At 45.5% G+C, this 18,728-nt stretch overlaps 1 protein-coding gene across 6 annotated transcripts in view; it reads right to left on the reverse strand.

Annotated features, from left to right (window-relative positions):
- Positions 1 to 18,728, reverse strand: part of RAB11FIP4 (RAB11 family interacting protein 4) — a 114,099-nt gene that overhangs the window by 17,355 nt on the left and 78,016 nt on the right. For 4 of the 6 annotated variants that reach the window (XM_062612674.1, XM_062612673.1, XM_062612676.1 and 1 more), the window contains one exon: positions 804 to 1,027. The exons of 1 other annotated variant lie outside the window; for it this stretch is intronic. In XM_062612674.1, coding sequence (XP_062468658.1) covers positions 804 to 1,027 — 224 coding nt within the window. Of the gene's footprint in view, positions 1 to 803; positions 1,028 to 12,093; positions 12,171 to 18,728 lie in introns of those variants that run through there. One more of the 6 variants, XM_062612677.1, reaches the window with a different exon arrangement.

Below are 18,728 nucleotides of genomic sequence, written 5' to 3' on the forward strand. Positions count from 1 at the left end.
AGAAGCTTAAGAGGCATAAATCAAGCTGACAAGCCAAAAATAGGGAAGACAGGGCAGAGGCTTACAGAGCAAGCCCAGCTGAGCTCTGTCCTGTGGTTCTGCATTAACTCAGTTCAAAGCTGGGGTAAGTCAAGTTGGGTCCTTTCCTCCCCCAAAGTCAGTTTACCAACAGCAGAAGGTACAACACACCTGGGAAGAGTCAAGTTAGGGTTACAGAGACACTCTTGTGTTAACAGCAAACTATGGTCACACACATACATGCTAGGACACCCTCTGTTAAACACAATTTACTGTTGCACACTAAAAGCTATGAAAAATTAGAAACACACAGCATTAACTTGGTATATGGAGCAGCAAAGCGAATCTGCAGAATCCACATCTTCAGGTAACTGGATGTGCAAGAGACTAAAGCAGAATTCCTCACATTGCACCACTCTGCAGGGAGTGTTGCTTTTAATTCCAGCATATGAAGATTATGGGAACACAAAAGATCCTAAGTTTTGGGGGATGCTAATGGAGTGATCCATTCTGGAGAGACCAAACACTTTCACTTCACCACACAACATGCAAGTCCCATGAGTGCTCACAGAACACACCAGAAGGACCCAGGGCTGAGACTGTCTAAGCCACTTAGAGGACTGGGGCATCCATCTCCCTTACTGTAAAAGGTTATTTAGTTTCTAAATCCTTCAGGCATCCTCAGCCTACCACAGTAGGGATTAGTCACATAAAGGCTCCTTCCTCCCTGGTCCTTTTGCACATGCCTCAGAACAGGGCGGCCATGAGGCACAACCATCACTCACTTGTCACCAGGCAGAAAGAGGCTACCGAGCACAGCATCCTTCTCCTCGTTCCGACACACATCGGAGGCCTCCGAGCTCTGGGCACTCTCAATAGCACTGTCCATGTCAGATTCATGGTGAAGCTCCTGCTGTGCTAGAGTCATCACGTCCTCATCAGGAAAAAGCTCCAGCTCGCTGTAGTTGCTTTCACTGTCCAAGTAGGCACAGTCCTGGATTTCACCACCCTGGCAAGAGAAAGATTGGGAGTCAATTCAGCTCATCCTTCCAGGCAGTTAAGAGGATACAGGAGAAGCAACAATCCACTCTCTGGATGCCCTGGTAAGCAAGAGTGATACTGAATAAAAGCCATAAAACAAAAAGGCTGACCTGCTTTACCAAGCCGGTTTCTGGAAGCCCCTAAGGTAGCTTGCACCTTCCAAAAGGCTCAAATACAGTCTCTTAACTTTTCTACACATGAGGGGGACACAACACCCAGGTATAAAACACAGTCAGTTTTGCCCTAATTTACTATCAAAATGTACTGGGAGTAATAAATATTCTCAAAGTTTTTATTATAAAAAGAGGCATCCTTTGAATAATACATGAAGTCACAGAGTTTGGCCTGTGATTAATATTATTAAAGAAAAGCATGCCAGACAAGTCTAACAGTTTACTCTGTCTTTAAGGATAGTTAAAATACATAACATTAAAAAGAATTAGCAGGTGTTAAAACATTTATGGTAAGTTTTGGTGACAATCAAAGATATAACAGACCGGGGGGGGGGACGACGACGACAAAAACAACCCAAAAACAACAAACCAAAGCCATCTGTTCCTGCCTCCTGGAACCTTGTCTTGATTAAGCAGCAACTAAAATAAGGGAGTAATTCTCATTACTACAACACTTTGCTCTTGCTGTTCATCCCCTCCCTTCCCTTCTTGCCCCATGAACACTCACAATAGCCAAGATATGCTGTTTTCTTTGTGCTTGTCCCTCAGGGACAAATAGAAATTCTTAATTAAATAAATAAAGCCTAAGATTTACCCTGTTCTTTGATAGGGAGCAACACAATACTGCTTAGACAATTCCCATTCAGCATGGCACAACTCATGACTCCAGTGTGAGTCCTGCAAATGCTCTGACCCGGAGCTCCACTCCAAAGCTCACCTGCAAGCTCCACAGGCAGCTTTACCACTGAACCATTGCCAGCAAGTAAAGACAATCATGCATTTAAAGCTTAACTTACTGGCACAAGTAATGGAAGTGTTTCATTCACAGATACACCTCGTATTTAGGTGCAATCGTCATCCTGCTCCGCTCCTTCCCCAGGAATCCCAAGGCACTGGCAGCCTGGCACCAGCACCAGCTGCCCTTCCGGCAAGCATGTTCACAGGGATGCTGCTACATGGCACTGCTTGGAGCAGCACAGCTTCAAGGATACCCCCCATAGCCTCTGGACACTCCCACACTAGAGCCAGAGGCTTAAATCCCCTTTTGCAGAACCAGTGATGTTCTGTGCAACGACACCGACTTTTCTTGGTGCCTTTTTCACCTCAACATGAGAGGAGTCAGTCAGAAGCTGCAGCTTCTGAAGATCTGCAAAAATTGCTACTAGAAATGCAGGTCTTGCTTTCCGTTTCTTCCTGAAATACCAGTTTCCATGAGAACTCCCAGCATATAGAGCTTCAAGAAATTCAAAACGACCCCATCTGCTCAAATGTAGCTAACTAATGCACACCTAAGCAGGCAAAAAGACAGCTTTACCTGCAGTGTTTGAACCTCTAGGTACATACTCAGAGAAGGTATCTGGATGCTTCTCTAGCTGAGACTTCAACAGGTCTTCCAGACACACAAGTAACATCAGTAACACTTCAGCATTATACAATAAGCACATGTGTATGTGTCTTCTCCCACTTTTCCATGCCAGCCTTATTAAGCCTGAAACTTTCCCTAGGTACTGCTCCAAGACATGTCCAAAAGGATTCATTCTTGGTCTATGCTGTGTAGTATTTGTTGAAGCCACCTTCCTCATGCAATCACATTTATAGCCACAGCATCTTCAGCATGACCACAACCTCTCATCCACAGGGAGCTGGGGACACCAGCCCTGGAGTCTGCCCTGACCCCGCTAAAGCCCCACGCTCTTCAGTGCGCCTTCCGACCTGCATGCTCACAAACAAGCAGGGATAAAGACATTGCTGCTCTTTGTAAAGTAGACTAGGATCTACAAATACGCAGCACAAGCAGTAAGACCTTTATTAGTAGGTGCTGAAAAAGTAAAGATTGCTAAGAGCAATTGAGACATTTCAGAAGTATGGAGGTTTATTCAGCTAACATTTTCCCAAAGTTTGCTCCTGCATGATTAGCCCCACAGGCGCAGAGCCCTTGCTCCTCTTAAAAAGTTTAATGCAATAAAGCTCTGACTGATGTTATGGAATTGCACCAGCTGGTAAAAGTCTGATCCAGGAGGAAACAAGAGGCATGGAACACACAGTGGATCCCTGAAATACGAGATTCAGAGAGTAAAGGAAGAAACACCTCCTGCCCAGCCCTACCCAGAATATCTTTTTTGGAAGTCTGGAGAAGTCTCTGCTTCAGCAAGTTTTGATAGCAGGAAAATCTCACTGGTATAAAAAAAAAATTAACACAAGAAAGTAAAGGTCAAGATGCTCATGAAAAACTCCTTTTTTTTTTCCCCTGTAGATACCACCACACATTTGCTTTTTCTAATAATAGCAGCCTAAATGCTCTTTAAAAAAAAGTCCATTAGCAATTAAATGTGCAGTGTCATCTCTAAAGGCTGAAGGCTCACTCTTCTTTCCTGTCACTTTCTGGCAACGTAACCATCACACAGTTACTTGTATTAGAGCACTGATTTACAGCTACAGCACAGACTGCACCTTACCATGCTGAGCAGTACCATGTATTCATTTTCAAAGTGTAATTGCTCTGCTCCTAAACTTTAACTTCTAAGCCCCATTGTAAGAAAAAGAAATGAGCTTTTGGAGGCAATGACCCACCATAAGTCTAAACACCTGCTTTACAGCTTCTGAAATGTTTCACTGCAAGACTTGGAACCCTTCCTGCAAGCTGGTCCTCCCTTCTGCTGATCCCAGCCTCAAGCTGTGGGGAGCTCAGGGCTGACAGGGACAGGAGAATCAAGAACATTGGTCTGCCAAGCTCCTTTGAAGAGCTCCCTCTCCCTCAGCTGCTCTCTGCTGTTTCCTCACAGCAGGAAAAGCACACTCAATCCCAGGCTGCCAGCCCTGATCTTCTAAACATATCTGGCACCTCCTCACAGATCTGTGCAAACAAAGTGGACCTTTAGGTAGCACATCTCAGCTGCATCAGCTGCTTATTGATGCTTTTAAGTGCTCCAGGTCTCCCTGCAACGAGTGCTAATGATCAGTCTAGGCAAGACAGAAACCAGGCCCAATGACCAACCTGTGCTGAAGCCTGCATGACTGTTTTCTGTGGGTAGGAACTGCATGCTTAGCTATTAAGTTTTAAGAGCTTAGGGGTGGGGAATCACTACACCCCTAATAATGCAGTGTTTCCAAGGACAAGAACATCTCTGATGGGCAGCACAGAAATCCTGTAAAGCATGCAACTTGGATAGCATCTCTTCAGCCTTCAGTGCAACTGTCACAGTTACATACTTCAAGTTTTCCTTCTGTAGCTTGAATTACCAGTTAAAAGAAAACAGACAAAGCACAAACAACTTAAGGAAGCTACCACAAGAAGTCAGAATTGGGGCATGTCATTAGTAAACACTATACAGGCATCCACACCTTACTGACTAAAGCAGTAAGATATTTAAAGCTCAGCAACCACAGTTTCTTACAGGACCATACTTTCAATGGTGCCATCCAGCACAGGGTGCTTACAGACCACACCTAAGGAAATTAAACTCTTAAAAAATAAAGAAAAATGAAAGGCTGATTGCACAGCCTAACGTCTCAAATTATTCCTTCACAGTTCAGGTATCTTACAATACTTCATGTACCAAATTTGAGGTTGGCAAGAACAAATGTTATTCAGGTAGCCTTTAAAGAGCCAACTTGATTTTAAATAGTATGTTAAAGATTAGGAGACAGTTCTATCCTGAGTCATTTGTTTCCAATATACACGCTATCATTTGAAACCTCTAAGAGAATAGAGTTCTGACGACATGAATATGAATCACTGTTCTCATTCTGGTAGGCAGTTCCCATCTTTGTTGGCTGACTTAAAAGAGATGAAGTTGCTGCTTATGATCTTGGAAGATTCACATAGAAAAACAAACCCAAAACAACAAAACCAATGAATGATAAAACAGCACCACCACAACATAGCTGCAGGTAGCTTTAAAGCAGTAAGTACTTTGCACTTTATCTAATCGGATGCTCAAGATAACTCCAAGTGCTTCACAGGCAGGCAGCCAGACACTTGTACAGCAACTGTTGAATATTCAGCAACAGTTTGCTCTATAGAAGCACCTGCTGCCCAAAGATCCAAGGCCACTTCACACAAACTAATGAATTCCCTTCCTCAAAAGAGACAATTGTGTGGCTGCATTGAAGCCAGATGAGTAAGCAGACCCTGCCTTTGCCCAGCCACCCTAAACAGAAGCAGGAGCCAGAAGACAGCGATTCCCATGGATTTCTTCTGATCCTTGTGGGGCAAGAAAGCGGCGTCAGCATTAGGTGGGTATGGAAATACAGCTCTGCCTTGCCCTGCAGTGACCTGGCTGGGCTTTCCCAGGTTGCAAACAATCACTAAAATGCCCACACAAAAAGCAGCTGAAAGCTAGCAACTTGGTAGACAGACAGGCTACATGACATGCCTACATCAGTACATTCATGCTGAAAAGCAAGCCCAGTTAAAATTTGCTCCCATCACAGCCAAATCATTAGCACCTCTGACATTCAGACAACCTCCCAGTATTCCAGAAGAGACAGGGAATTAAAAACAGGACCCATGTCTCCCGCTACCCAGCAATTTGATTAGTAAGAGCTGGAACAATCACACACAACCAGAAACAAGAAATGCCACATGCACATCAACCATGGCACTTCCCTCACAAGGATCATGCCCCTAACCTGCACTCATCCAACAAGCTCAATCTGCTAGCTCAATATGCAATCTTGTAGTTCCGTCCGTGCACCATCCCCATCAAGTCTCCTCCCAGCAAAAGTGCAGGAAACATCACCTCACCACAACTGGAAGGGAAGGGGTGCCATGTGGAGGCATGCCAGGCTTGGCAGCCTCAGATGAAATGTTACTTACTTTTGCACATCCATCACAGAGAAAACCCAGGCACTCTCATCTTTATTTATGCAGCCACTGCATTGGAAGGCAAGTATTCTTGTAATTACTGGGTAATAAAGAAGGGTGTGAAGTGTTTCTCACCAATGTGTTTTAGAAACATGCCACTCCTCTACAAAGATTTCGTATTTACACCAAGTAGGAGATGGTTAAAGCACATTCTCCCCCACCATGTTTCCATTCCTTTTCAGTTGTCAGGCAGAGGTGGGGAGATGCTGATCTACCCTTTGATCTGACTGAGAATGGAAGAAACTCTGCAAGAGGAAAATGCAGAAGCATCAAGTGAGACCACCTCTGCATCTGTATTCGTAAGGAAGCTGAGCAAGCTCTGCTGAGATCAAGGCAGAGCAGGGGCTGCTGCACGCAGCAATGCAGCTGACAGGTAGGTTGATGGGGGAGGGAGGAAGTCATAGAAACTGCTTCCACCTCCTGCTGCAGCATGCGATATCAAGTCTCCCTGCATAGCTGGGAGTTCGAGATGAATGTGCAGAGCATGGCTATTTTACTAAGCTGTCCAAATAAGAAGCTGGTTTAGGGCCGTGAGTTTATTCAATGCAATAGCTTCTTCTGACTGTTTAATTACTCAAATCTCATACCTGAAGCTCAGTTTTTGCCAATGCTTTACACACCGCTGCTGTGGGCATTGGGACTTCTAGGGGCAAGTTTAATCCTAAGATCCATGTCTATAATCAAGTGCTAGACAGCATCCTGGAAAGCTGGTGAGGAGTCCCCAGGCAGAGGGTGAGCTATGCCTGTGCTGCAGCGCACTGCCACGTTTCCTTCCCTCATGGTAACATTTGTATCTGACACAATTGTGCAATTCAGGGACAACAGGTCTTGACTGAAAGACCAAGCTTGAGCTTCTGGGCTGTTCACACTGAACCACAGGAGCAGAGGGCACAGAGGTTCTGAAAGGCTGCTTTGTGCTCTGGATAGGAAGTTCAAAGTGACGTGCCTTTTCCAGGGCAGAGGAGAAAGGCAGCGCGCAGCCTGGAGCCAGCCAGGGAGCGGCAGGAGTCAGGAGTGTTTACCTGTCACTCTAATTGGCCATAATAGACATGCCAGACCTCATCATGCACAGGGGCTAGATCCAAGCACTCCTTTTCACAGGTCATTGTTTATGCTCTGAAAGTTTTAACATTAAAAGACTTTAGCAGGCTGCTAATTTGATCCTCTGAAGACAGTGGAAAGAAGAGGGGAAAAAAAAAATAAATTCTTTCCAATTACTTTGAAGTTGTGTCCTGTCACTCCCTGCACTGCTTCCCACTACTATCATATACATACATGGCTATGACAGGCTATCAGACCCATCACTGGAGTCTCAAAGCAAGGAGCAGCAGAAGAAAACATCCTAGCCGGTGGCATTAGCAACAAGTACATTCCCTTCACCTTCAACACGGACAGGCCCAGCACATCAACCACTTGAGTTCAGAGTAAAACCCACCAGGTTGTTTGGCACCTTGTTCCAAGGCTGAGCTACAAGACAGTTTCCATTCTCTTTCACATACCTAGAAGAAGAGGTGAGAAATGGCACCATGCTGGTATATCATGAGGCGTCACAAATGTCACTCCCAAGGTGTCCACTCCAGTAATAGCAGGATTTAATTACGTGAAAAAGTCTGCTAACAGTGCAAAATGCTTTTGACTGTGCGAGCTGCTAGACCTCTGCAGTACCTCAGCCCCTCCCATACAGTGAACTGCCCACAGCAGGTACCTGCCACCCCCGTTCCAGGGCAGAGCACCCACATCAGGCAGCTGCACGTTGAAAGGAGCTGTGGTCTGCTCAGCATCACCTTTGCGGTATGCAAAGGGGTGCTGCAGCTCTTGGTTTAAAAAAGCTGGTATACAACCAATGAAAATGATTTGCCTAAAAAGATCTGCAGAGCAGATAACAAATATGACACAATTAACCCTCCTGAGAAGCCTTTGCCTTGAGATAAGACAATCTCTATTTTTAAAAACAGAACAGCAGTGACAGGGAAGAAATCAGAAAACGGCAAACTCTCCCCAGGGATCCTTTTCTGGGACTGCCCCTGTTAAACCAGCCCCTTTGGGCAATGGGGCCAGTGAAGGCAGTGCTGGTACATCACAAGCAGCGGCATTTACTGCCATACTGGCGTGGTTGGTAACAAATTATTAAGACTGCTGCACACCATAGAGGCAACCACAGGCCAGATGTCAACATGTTCCTCACGCAAAGGAAACACACCTGCAGTTCATAGTCACAGGCACTCCAAAGACACCCCAGTATGGACCAGCCTTAGGACCAAGATGAGGTGAGATTGTTTTGAAGCAACACTACAACCTGGTCTAGTGGAAGGTGTCCCTGCCTGTGGCAAGGCAGCTGGAACTAGCTCATCTTTAAGGTCCCTTCCAACCCAAACCATTCTGTGATTCTATACCACGCCAAAGAGAGCTGGAGGCTGCTTGCAAAGGAATGTCTTTAACCCTAAAGCATAGTCCACTACACTTCTCAGTCCAGCTCCTTAATTAAGCAAGTCTGTAAGCTACAGGATGCTCTTTGCAACTGGTGCTTGCCACTCAGGAGACAGCTGAACTCACATACCAACTTGTTTTCTTTGACAAGCTTCAAGGTCACCCAAGCAGGTACTCAATAAATACCAAAAACTTGCTTCATTCTTGCCCATGGGAGCCGCAGGCACATGGGTGCCACAGGCACATGGGTGAAGAGCTCCCTGAGCAGACTTAGAGCTGCTCCAGCCTGAGGCTACGTGAAGAGGAGGGTACTCCTGGTACTTCCAGAGTAACACTAGGCACAAACAGCCTAAAGAACAAGAAGCTGCTCCAGGGAGGTACAGTTCTAAGCTAATTGTTTACAGGAACCCTGGTCAAACTCCATTTCCCCTAAGAATCTGGGAGGTATAATATTTGAATTTCTTCTCTATACTACTGCAAGCGAGGCCTCCAGTAAACACAAGGAAATAAAAGACATTTAAGGAAAGGCAAAGAAAGTATTTTTGCCTCGCAAATCATACTTGTGTCTTCCCACCCACTCAGGTTAGATTACACTGCAGCCTCCACAGAGGAGGCATGATTGGAGAACGGGAGCAATTTCAGACCCTAAGAGGCGCAGAAACATCTCGAGTTTCCCCAGCACAGTAAGAAATCCAGCCATGCTTGATGAGTAGTTTATGTTGGCAAGCAGAGGAAAAGTATTAAGGATGTGGCTTTGCTCTAGTTTATATGGAAACACTTCCAAGAGCTCATTGGTCACACTGAATGCAGAGAAGCCTATACACTAATTTACTTTATGTTTAGGAAATACTGAAGTAGCTCTGAAGAGCTCTTCATTAGGAGGAGGAAGGAGCTCCAGGACCTTTGCTGCTCTTCAGCTGGTGGTGGGGCAAACCACAGGTTAAGGCATCTCTGCTGCAGGAATAACTGGAATTGCAGCCTTTAGCCAGCAAAGTTCACAAGCACTGATTTTTAGACATTTTCACAGTCCCTACCTATTTATAAAATGCATTTGATTTATTTTTTTAAAGAAAGGCTCTCACATACCTGCTCTTTTATTTTCTTACAATGAAGTGAAAGCACTTAATTGTAGAAGGGCTGCCAAGTACATCATAGTGCTTGACACATGACAAACATAGATAAAGACTCAGTGATCATAAACTCTGGCACAGCCAACAAACCATGTTTTTCACTTACATGGTAAAATACAAAGCATGGCTTATTTTAGAGTTTACAGCTATGTGTAGGCAGGAGATATTTCTACCCTTAACATGTGCACAGACAAAACAGATAGGGACCAAGCAGAAATCACTTATAACAACGGTAGTGTGCACACTGAAAACAAGAATCAAATGGAGCCATATACACAGACCCCCCTACTAACAACCAGCGCTGGTTATTAGCTACAATGCAGTGCCCAAAGCGCTGTTTTATGTTGTCAGGAAGCACTTACAGAGCCTGTCTTATGGTCAGTGCAGCAATCAACCCAAATGACTATAGAAAGAACAAAAGGAATTACATTATTTTGCTGCAATTCAGAATTTAAGGGGTCAACCACCGAAAAATGGTAAGCATTTGAGATTATTAATGTTTGGATAATGGTTAATCCAGCAGCAACCCATGATTAGTTTTATAAGCATTAGAAATATTTCACTAGGACACTTACTCAAAAGAGTTAAGACCAAGGTATGCTCAAAACATGTAACACAACTGGTTAATCAATAACTGAAGCAAAGCTATTCCATTCTTCTTGCTATTTTGGCATAGTGTTTTGTTTTGCAGCCTTTGCCCATGGCAAAGATCCCCCAACCACCATGCGGGTGAGAGCCCTGACAGGGCAACCACAGCTGAGAAACATCTTCACATCAGGTGGCTCCTGGGACACTCACTGCGGTGTGCAGTAGTTCTTCAGATAACAAAGTTAAACAAAATCCATTAAAAGAGGTCTTAAAACTGCTCAAAGGCTACCACATCTAGCATTGGGAACAACTACGGCTCCTCATCTTAGGCATATGCTGCCAAACAGCCAATAGAAATTGCACTGTCTTCTTCTGTACCCAGTTGTGTGAATAATATATCCCCTTCCCCTAATATCAGAAGGGCCATATGCAGAAAAATCACTCGTCTCGCCAGCAAGTTCACACTTCACTTCTTACTGAGAACACAGAAATGATTAGGGAATGGCAATCAAGTCCCATCACTGGGGAGCAACCCCACCATTCAGCACACCATCTGACTGGAATAAGGCTATTTTGAACATGAGCAGCCATAAGAGCACACCAAAAGGGATCGAAAGAATCACAGATATTGCTGGCATAAGGGCTTGAATACAGGTACCATGAAGTCCACATTCAGGGAGCCTAATCTGAACCTACTTCAGAAGTGTTCACTAATCTGTCCCTCCTCAACATGAGCAGTTAAAACAGACAAGTAACACAAGGATAAATTATTATCTGTGCCCCCAAAGACACTAACCTTATAAATCTGCCAGAAATCATGAAGATTATTGCTATTATCCATGCAGCAATGTTAAACTGCCACCCAGAAATCAGCACTAGCACGGAACAGAGCAAGGACAGCATTTGCCTGCTGTGGGATCTCTGCCATAAGGTCACTTCTATGTAACAGAACAGCACAAGTTGTGTCCTTTTCAGGGACACGACAAACAGCTCCAGACCAGGAACTGTTAATACCTCTACCACTGAAAGCTTCAGAGGAAGATCTCTGCTATAAACTGCCTTTTGCTGCTGCCAAGCATATATAACACAGGCCCAACAGAACACAATACACCAGCGGCGGGACCACTTCACTGATCACATTAGGGTGACACGGGTCCCACACAAGGGCTGCTGTTACAGAACACACTGTGTGACAGCAAATCATTTCTTCCTGGCTGTGTCACCAGCACCCCAGAGCTGGCAAATGCATTCATAACCCCAGCTGGGTATTAAAAGCACACAACAATAAGTAATAGCAATCCAAACACATCACCAGTGCCACAGAAGATAATTGCTGAACACACCCCTTGCTTGCATTCGACCTTAAAAAGTAGTCTTTGCTCCTCTGAGCCTATTAAAGATTTAAAGCCCAGATACTTGGGCATCTCCATGTGCTGCAGGAGGCTCGGCGGAGGCAAGAAGACTCCCTCCCTCCTCCCCGAGCCGAATTCGCCTTTCCCCCACGTAAAAGCATTACCAGAGCCCTCCAAGCAACACCAAGCCCAACCCCTCAGCCTACATAACCCCGGCGCGAACAACCCCTCCTTCGGCAAACAACAAACAGCAAACCCGGAGCAATAGGAAGGTTTCAGCGATGCTTTTCACCCGCCCAGCACCGGGGAGCGGGCCCACGAACCCCACTTCCCACACGTCGCAGCTCCGGCGCGGGGATCCCGCTCTGCCCCCGAAGGGGCAGAGCGGGATCCCCGCGCCGGAGCTGCGACGTGGAAGACCCCAACACCGGCGGAAAGCTTCTGCCCTCACCACACACACGAAGGTACCGACAGGCTCCCGTCTTCTCCTCCCGTACCTGCCCCGGCGCCGGGTCCCCACAGCCCGGCCCTGCCCCTCATGAAGGGGGCGGTGGGCGGAGCCACGCCGCCGTTGGGCGGGAACGTGTGCCGCCCCGCGGTTGCTAAGCGATGCTATGGCGGAGGTGGCGGGGGGGGGGTGTCCGGTGTTAGGCCCGGGTTCAGCGGGATGCAATGAAATGTGGATTAAAAGGCGAATAATTATATATATGGATAATATATATAGCAATATGAGGGTAGGTTTTCACTGTGAGAAAGAGCCAGGGAGATCTTAGGGCAGCTTCAAGTGCGTAAAGGAGCTATAAGAGACCTGGCTTTTGACGAGGGCCTTTAAGGACAGGACAAGGGGGAATGGCTTTAAAATGAAGGGAGACTGAGATGAGCTCTTAGGCAGAAGCTCTTCCCTGGGAAGGTGGCAGAGAAGCTGTGGCTGCCCCATCCCTGGCAGTGTTCAAGGGCAGGTTGGATGGGGCTTGGAGCAACCTGCTCTAGTGGAAGGTGTCCCTGCCCATGGCATTGGTTAGAGCTGGATGAGCTTTAAGGTCCCCTCAACACAAACCGTGAATGAAAGGAAATAAAATGAAATTAAATGAAATTAATGAAATGGAAGGAAAAGTGGTGGGAGGCAACAAGAAAGTAGAGATTGAAGTGCGGTGGGACAGCCTCGAGAGCAGCAGGTATATCAGGTCCCAGGTGGGGACAGTCTCTGGGGACACCAGGGTTCACTCTGATTCCTGCAGCTGAGTGATGATCAACCGCATGTACAGCCTCCCCATGCTGATGGTGCCAGTCTAAAACACCCTCAGTGTGCTACAGAGCAAAAGAGAAGGATTCTGTTAGGAAGCAAAGTCTGATTTGTCCTTGATTCTGATCCCTTCAGTTACAAGATAAAGGAAGGCAAAAAAAAAGGCTGAGAACACTCACACTGCCTTCGTTAATTTGAATTCACTTCACTTCTTAGAGGTTGTGTTATTTCCCTTCTTGCAACACCTCATAAGGCTTGTGTTTACTGTGCTGTTTGTGCTAATAAAGAAAAGATTAACGAAATAAAATCTGCTTCTGTGGCCCTGCAGTAGGGGAGTCAAAGGCAGACAGGGGCATTCAAACAAATGCTTTCTGCAGAACTCCTGCCCAGGAGCCAAATGCTGCCCTTACAGACTGGCAGTCTTCTTTGCAGTGTTACACAGGGAAGGAAGCACCAGAGGATAAGGGAATTGTAAGAAAACAGACCAAAGTGAGCACTGACAAGCCCCCCAGCTCATACTTCACTCACACCAGCTCAACGTCGCATGTCCCAGGTCTTGCCTGAGCCTTTTGTCATTTTCACCACAGCCAGAGACTTCTAAGTGTAAAATACTGTTATTCAAAAAGGGCAATAAAATACAAATAATTTCATAAGCCTCAATTCTTCTACGCAAAGCTCAAAGCAATTCATTGAACTTGACCCTTTGCCCAGTTAATTGAAAGAAAAGGAAAAGAATTCTGTCTCTGCCGAGCAGAGAAGCATGGGAAGGGTGGGGGGTGCCTTAGATTTAGTGTAATGAAGTGCAAGAGCAGCAGATGAAAGCGACATGCAGCTTCAGCCAACACCCCCTGCTCTCCTCATGTGTGTGAGGGGTCCCCTGGACTCGGTGGGGCAGGTCCCTGCAGATCCTGGGCTCTCTGCGGTGGCACCAGGGCTCCGGAGCCTTTGTGCTCAGGAGCTCTGCCAGGAAGCTGAGCAGAAGCTGATACTGAGCAGTGTATCAGAGATCAAACCCACCTGCCAGACATCCTCCTGTTCACTAACCTGAATGCATGGGAAAGCCATTTTTACTAGGCAGATGTGGGGACAGGCAACTTCACTGCTCATTGAATAGGACACTTCTAAAACCTGAGTTTCCTTTTAGTAGTAATTTTGAAAGAGTTGTATATTGGGGGTTCATTGCAGAGGAAATAACAGTCACAAATAGAATAATTACTTGCACAGTACATTTTTTAATGGTTTCCTGAAAGATGCAAGCAGGGAGAGTCTGCATTGTTACACAGAGCAGGCAGTACTACGGCACATTGTAAATGGTTCCTGATACTTGCAGGATGACTACAACTTTCAATGGCTTGTGGTGGGCAAAGTGTAAAATAGATATTTGACAGATAAAGCACAAACAGCCAAAATGGATATTATAATAGAGATGTTAAGAACAAGCATACCTGTTTGTTTCACCTGATGAACGTATTACTGAGTATGCCACTCAGGACTGTGCCATTTACTACACAGTAATAACTGAGAAAGCATAAATGTCTCATTGATAGAAGTGTTCCTCAATAAAGGTCCTAGAAAATGTACAGGTTTTAGGCAATCACTTCTTATTAAGAAATGACTGCATAAAAAATGTATTAAATAATTATCATAGCTATAATAGAGGTCCACTTCTCACTTCATTAAAGCTAAGCCTTAAGTGGAGATTGTTATAGGCTGGCTTTGATCTCCACTGAGATCAAAACTTTATTTTTCACATATTTCACAGTAAAGTGATAATTTCCTGTGTAATATGACTTATGATTTGTTTCCTACAAAAGGAAAAGCTGTTCACGCTGTCAGCATGGCGGGTGGCCATCACTGCCTTCTGGAGGAATAGAACTGTATCTGGAGTGACACAGACCTTTAGCTGCTTCATGTGTAAGAGCAGCGGGGTGAGCAGGGAGCGCTGCATGTCTGTGTGAAGTGCCCAGAGAGCAGCTTCCACTTGGTAAGGCTGGCACCTGCAACTCAAGCAAGTCAGCGCCACAGAAGGAGATGCTGCATGATCTGTGTTTCCCAGGTGAGACTGGCGGGCTCTCCTCTCATCACGACTGCAGGCAGCTGAGGAATCTCTGCAGGTCAGTAATAGCTCAGATGACCACAGAGATTGAAATATGCTCCAGGTTTCACGCACAGTTTGCATGAATGGGATCTGCACACCGAGAGCCTCATGAGCATGGTGTTTTCTGCTTCCATCAATAGCAGACTTTCTGATTTCCAAAGGAATGTTGAGCAATGGCAGGTGGGTTCTACAGTACTGGAACAGCTGGCCCTTGGAAATGGCAGGGCATTCCCACACACACAGTTTCCATCTTAATTCACTTTGGCTTTTCCTATCCTGTCTGCCATACACCTACTTGTACATAGTTTTATTTGTAAAGTAAGTGTAAGCTTAAGTCCTGTCCAGAGTTTGAGGCTAGGATACAGACAACTAGCTTTCTGTTAATGGAGAGTAGGCTTTTAACTTCATTACCACAGGAAAGAAAAGAGATGGCTACACTGGCAAAATGATGCTTGGTACTGCCAGATCCCACAGATGAATGATGCTAAGCATCCTGAAAAAGGTGCTTGCAGAAGCATGCCAGAGGAGATCTAGGCCAAATATTCGTATTTGGGTGCTTAGAGGAAGAACACTAAGTACAGAGCTGAGTGCCTACATCACAATCACTGCTGACTTCTTCCCTATGAGGGTGCTGAGACACTGGCACAGGGTGCCCAGAGGAGCTGTGGCTGCCCCATCCCTGGCAGTGTTCAAGGCCAGGTTGAACGGGGCTTGGAGCAACTTGCTCTAGTGGAAGGTGTCCCTGCCCGTGGCAGGGGGTCTAGAACTGGATGAGTTTTAAGGTCCTTTCCAACCCAAACCAATTTGTGAGACTTGCAGTAGCAGCCAGAGTGCCTGCCGAAACCAGGGAAATGCCAGGCAGGGTATGTTGTTAAAAGGGTTTTTGGCAGAACAACCTGCTGATCTTGTACAAAGCACTGCAATTTCTTCTGCAGCAATTCTGAACAAAGGCTGGCACCTCCTCTGCTGTTCCAGAGGCAGAATCCTTCCTCTGAATCTCACTAAAGCATCTCTCACAGGCTAGTCACCCTAATGACAAGAAACTGGAGCTGAAATGTGAAGAACACAGACTAATTAATAATGAAGATAATGAGATCACCAGAATGTATATACCAAACTCGCATCTTCATTATCTCATGAAAACTGGCAACTCCAATCATGCTTCAAAGGCCTTTAATCATGCTCTCTCTGATGAATATTGGTGGCTACTTTGCACAGATACGTAGAAATACCTTTTGTGTGGGTTTTCCCCCCACAATAATAGCTGGCCGAGTTTCCACTGCACGTTACTGCTCTGCTTCAAAATGAGATAGCGCAGACTACTAATTACAGCTGGTCTGATCGTCATCTCATCTACTCTCATCTTACTTTGGAGTGCCTCCTTTGAAGCAAATGCAGTGAGACTGGTGTGAATTACTTACTGCAGTATTATTACGAATCCCTTTTATTATGACAGAACAAACCAAGAATGATCCCTAATTAAACTAGTTTCTGCAGAAACACAGGGAGCACATAGTCCCTGTCCCGAAGATCTTACAATCAGAACAGACTGAGGTAAGAAAAAGAGGACAGAGGGAAGCAGAATTCAGACTACAATTTGTTCCCATTACTTGCCTGAAGGGGAGGTCAGGAGGAGGCAGATGAACAGAGGAAAAGTGTGGAGCTGCTGTGGGAAGCAGCAGGCTGCATTTACAGCTGATAGAGCCTTTTCAGAGCATTCTGCAGTTTCTTCCCTGCCCTCCCCATCCCTGCATCCCTGGACAGGGTGAGGAGGTCAGCTCCAAACTACAGCTGCACGGGAACATTGCTGTAGGTGGAGTAGGCTCAGCTCAAATCCTGCTCTCACTCCCCAAAACAAGACCCAAAGTGTCTGCAGAGAGGCTTGTTTTAGCAAGTAGAGAAGCAGCTCTTTCACCTCTCCACCATAGGGTAGACCATGGGGGCTTGCTCTGCCCGTGATCCCCTTTAACATTAATCAGAGCAGAATGCTTGCTTCTGTACTGTCCTCAGGAATACAGCAGGCAGCCCAGCAGATCAAAGAGCACGGGTCAGATGAAGGGTTCACAACAGAAGGTCTGACTGCTGAGGGCAAGATGGGGCTGGCTGGGAGCCCATTAGCATCAACTCCTTGGGCCTATAATGAAGTTGGACCCAACTCTATGATGTGCAGTTACAGCATAAAGACATTTCAGGGAACTTACCCATTGCCCTCTCTACAGATGAGCTACTTGCAACCTCTTTACCATCAGCAGGTTACCCTTTGGTTGCTTAATGAGGCTGCATTTGGCAAGACTTTCTGTGTTCCTCTCCAAAAACCTCAGGGACAGTAAGTCAAGAACTGTGAATCCAAAGGTCAGATAATAGAGCAGGACATGCACCCCGCTTGGAAAAGCAGTTTATTTTTCACTCATCACTGCAATGGTACCATTAGGTTTTCCATATCATGCTCTGAAGGTGTCTCATAATCATAGCTGTGAATCCACAATTAAAGCATCTTTGTCAGAAACATGCCAGGCACAAAATCTATTCTATTTGGTCTTTGTCAATATGGCCAAATAATAAAAAATTAAGAAAAAACAACAGGTTATATGAGCAAATTCAAGTGAAAAATATGTAACCTGTCCTATAGAGATGGGCTGGGAGAGACACATTCACTCTGCAGCTAAGTGCACACAAGACAGCAAGGAAAGTGTGAACATCCCTCAACCACTTCAGAGCTTCAACCAAGGTGGAGCCAAGCAACTTCACATTGCACCAAAAAGATGCAAATGCATTTCCTCAGCTCTCTGCTGTGACACATGAACTCAGCTCCTCTGCAGCTGCAGGGTCAGTTTGCTTTATTGGTGGGTTTACTGGCCAGGAGTTAGGTGAGCCTGGAGACCTGGATGGAGCAGGGGGTTCTGATAGCCCCTCTTATGGATGTGAAGCTCTACTGGATTTGGCTTTGCATGGTCTGTAAAAGACAGGCTGCTGCCTGAAGAACATACCTCTCGGTACTTTCAACTCTAAGCATGCTTTCATGACATGGCTTAAAGCTTTTAGCCCCTACTCTGTGTAACATCACTTGTTACCACAGGAAAGGAAAAGAATCAGCTGTCCAGGACAAGAATAATTCATGCTCATGAGTGGCTAATATTTCTCACATGGCTAAGAGCAAGGTTGCTGAACAGAGCATCCTAAAGCCTGTGCTGAGCTCATGGGTGCAACTTCATGTTGGTCCTACTGCTTGTTTGCATTAATACATCTCTTTAATCACAAAGTCACATGGTATTTCCCACTGGTCTGGATTTGTCCAGGACATAGGCTGGATGGTGCTCAGTTTATCAGCAAGCATTCAATATCTGCTCTAGTCTCCTTGATCAAAGTGTAGCTTCACGTCTTATTTACAGCTACTACTAACAGCCTCTATAGACAGAACTATTTATTTTCCCCCAAGCTTTGTGCTCATCACACTGACATCTGAGTGCCTTGCAAAGATTAATTTATCTTCATAAAGCCTCTTCAAAATGATAGAAGATGGTATTCCCATGATTTTACACATCAGGAGCTGCTGCAGAGACAGATTGAGGTCAAACATTTCCATTCATGATAGGTCCTAGTAGGAAATGTCTCAGATCTAAAATTTTTTAGATATCTTCAAATATAATGCCAAAACAAAGATCTGCTGGTGTGTGTGCTAATAGAGCTCTGACTGGCTCCTTATGAAGTCAGGTATTGCAAGAACAGGAGAGGAGTAGAAATTGTAAATACTGGTCACTGGAAATACAGGATGAAAGCTTGCTGACTGCAAC

Source organism: Pezoporus occidentalis, unplaced genomic scaffold (assembly GCF_034315485.1).
Source record: "Pezoporus occidentalis ecotype Australia unplaced genomic scaffold, CSIRO_AGI_Poc_V1 ctg160, whole genome shotgun sequence".
Taxonomy (NCBI): Eukaryota; Metazoa; Chordata; class Aves; order Psittaciformes; family Psittacidae; genus Pezoporus; species Pezoporus occidentalis.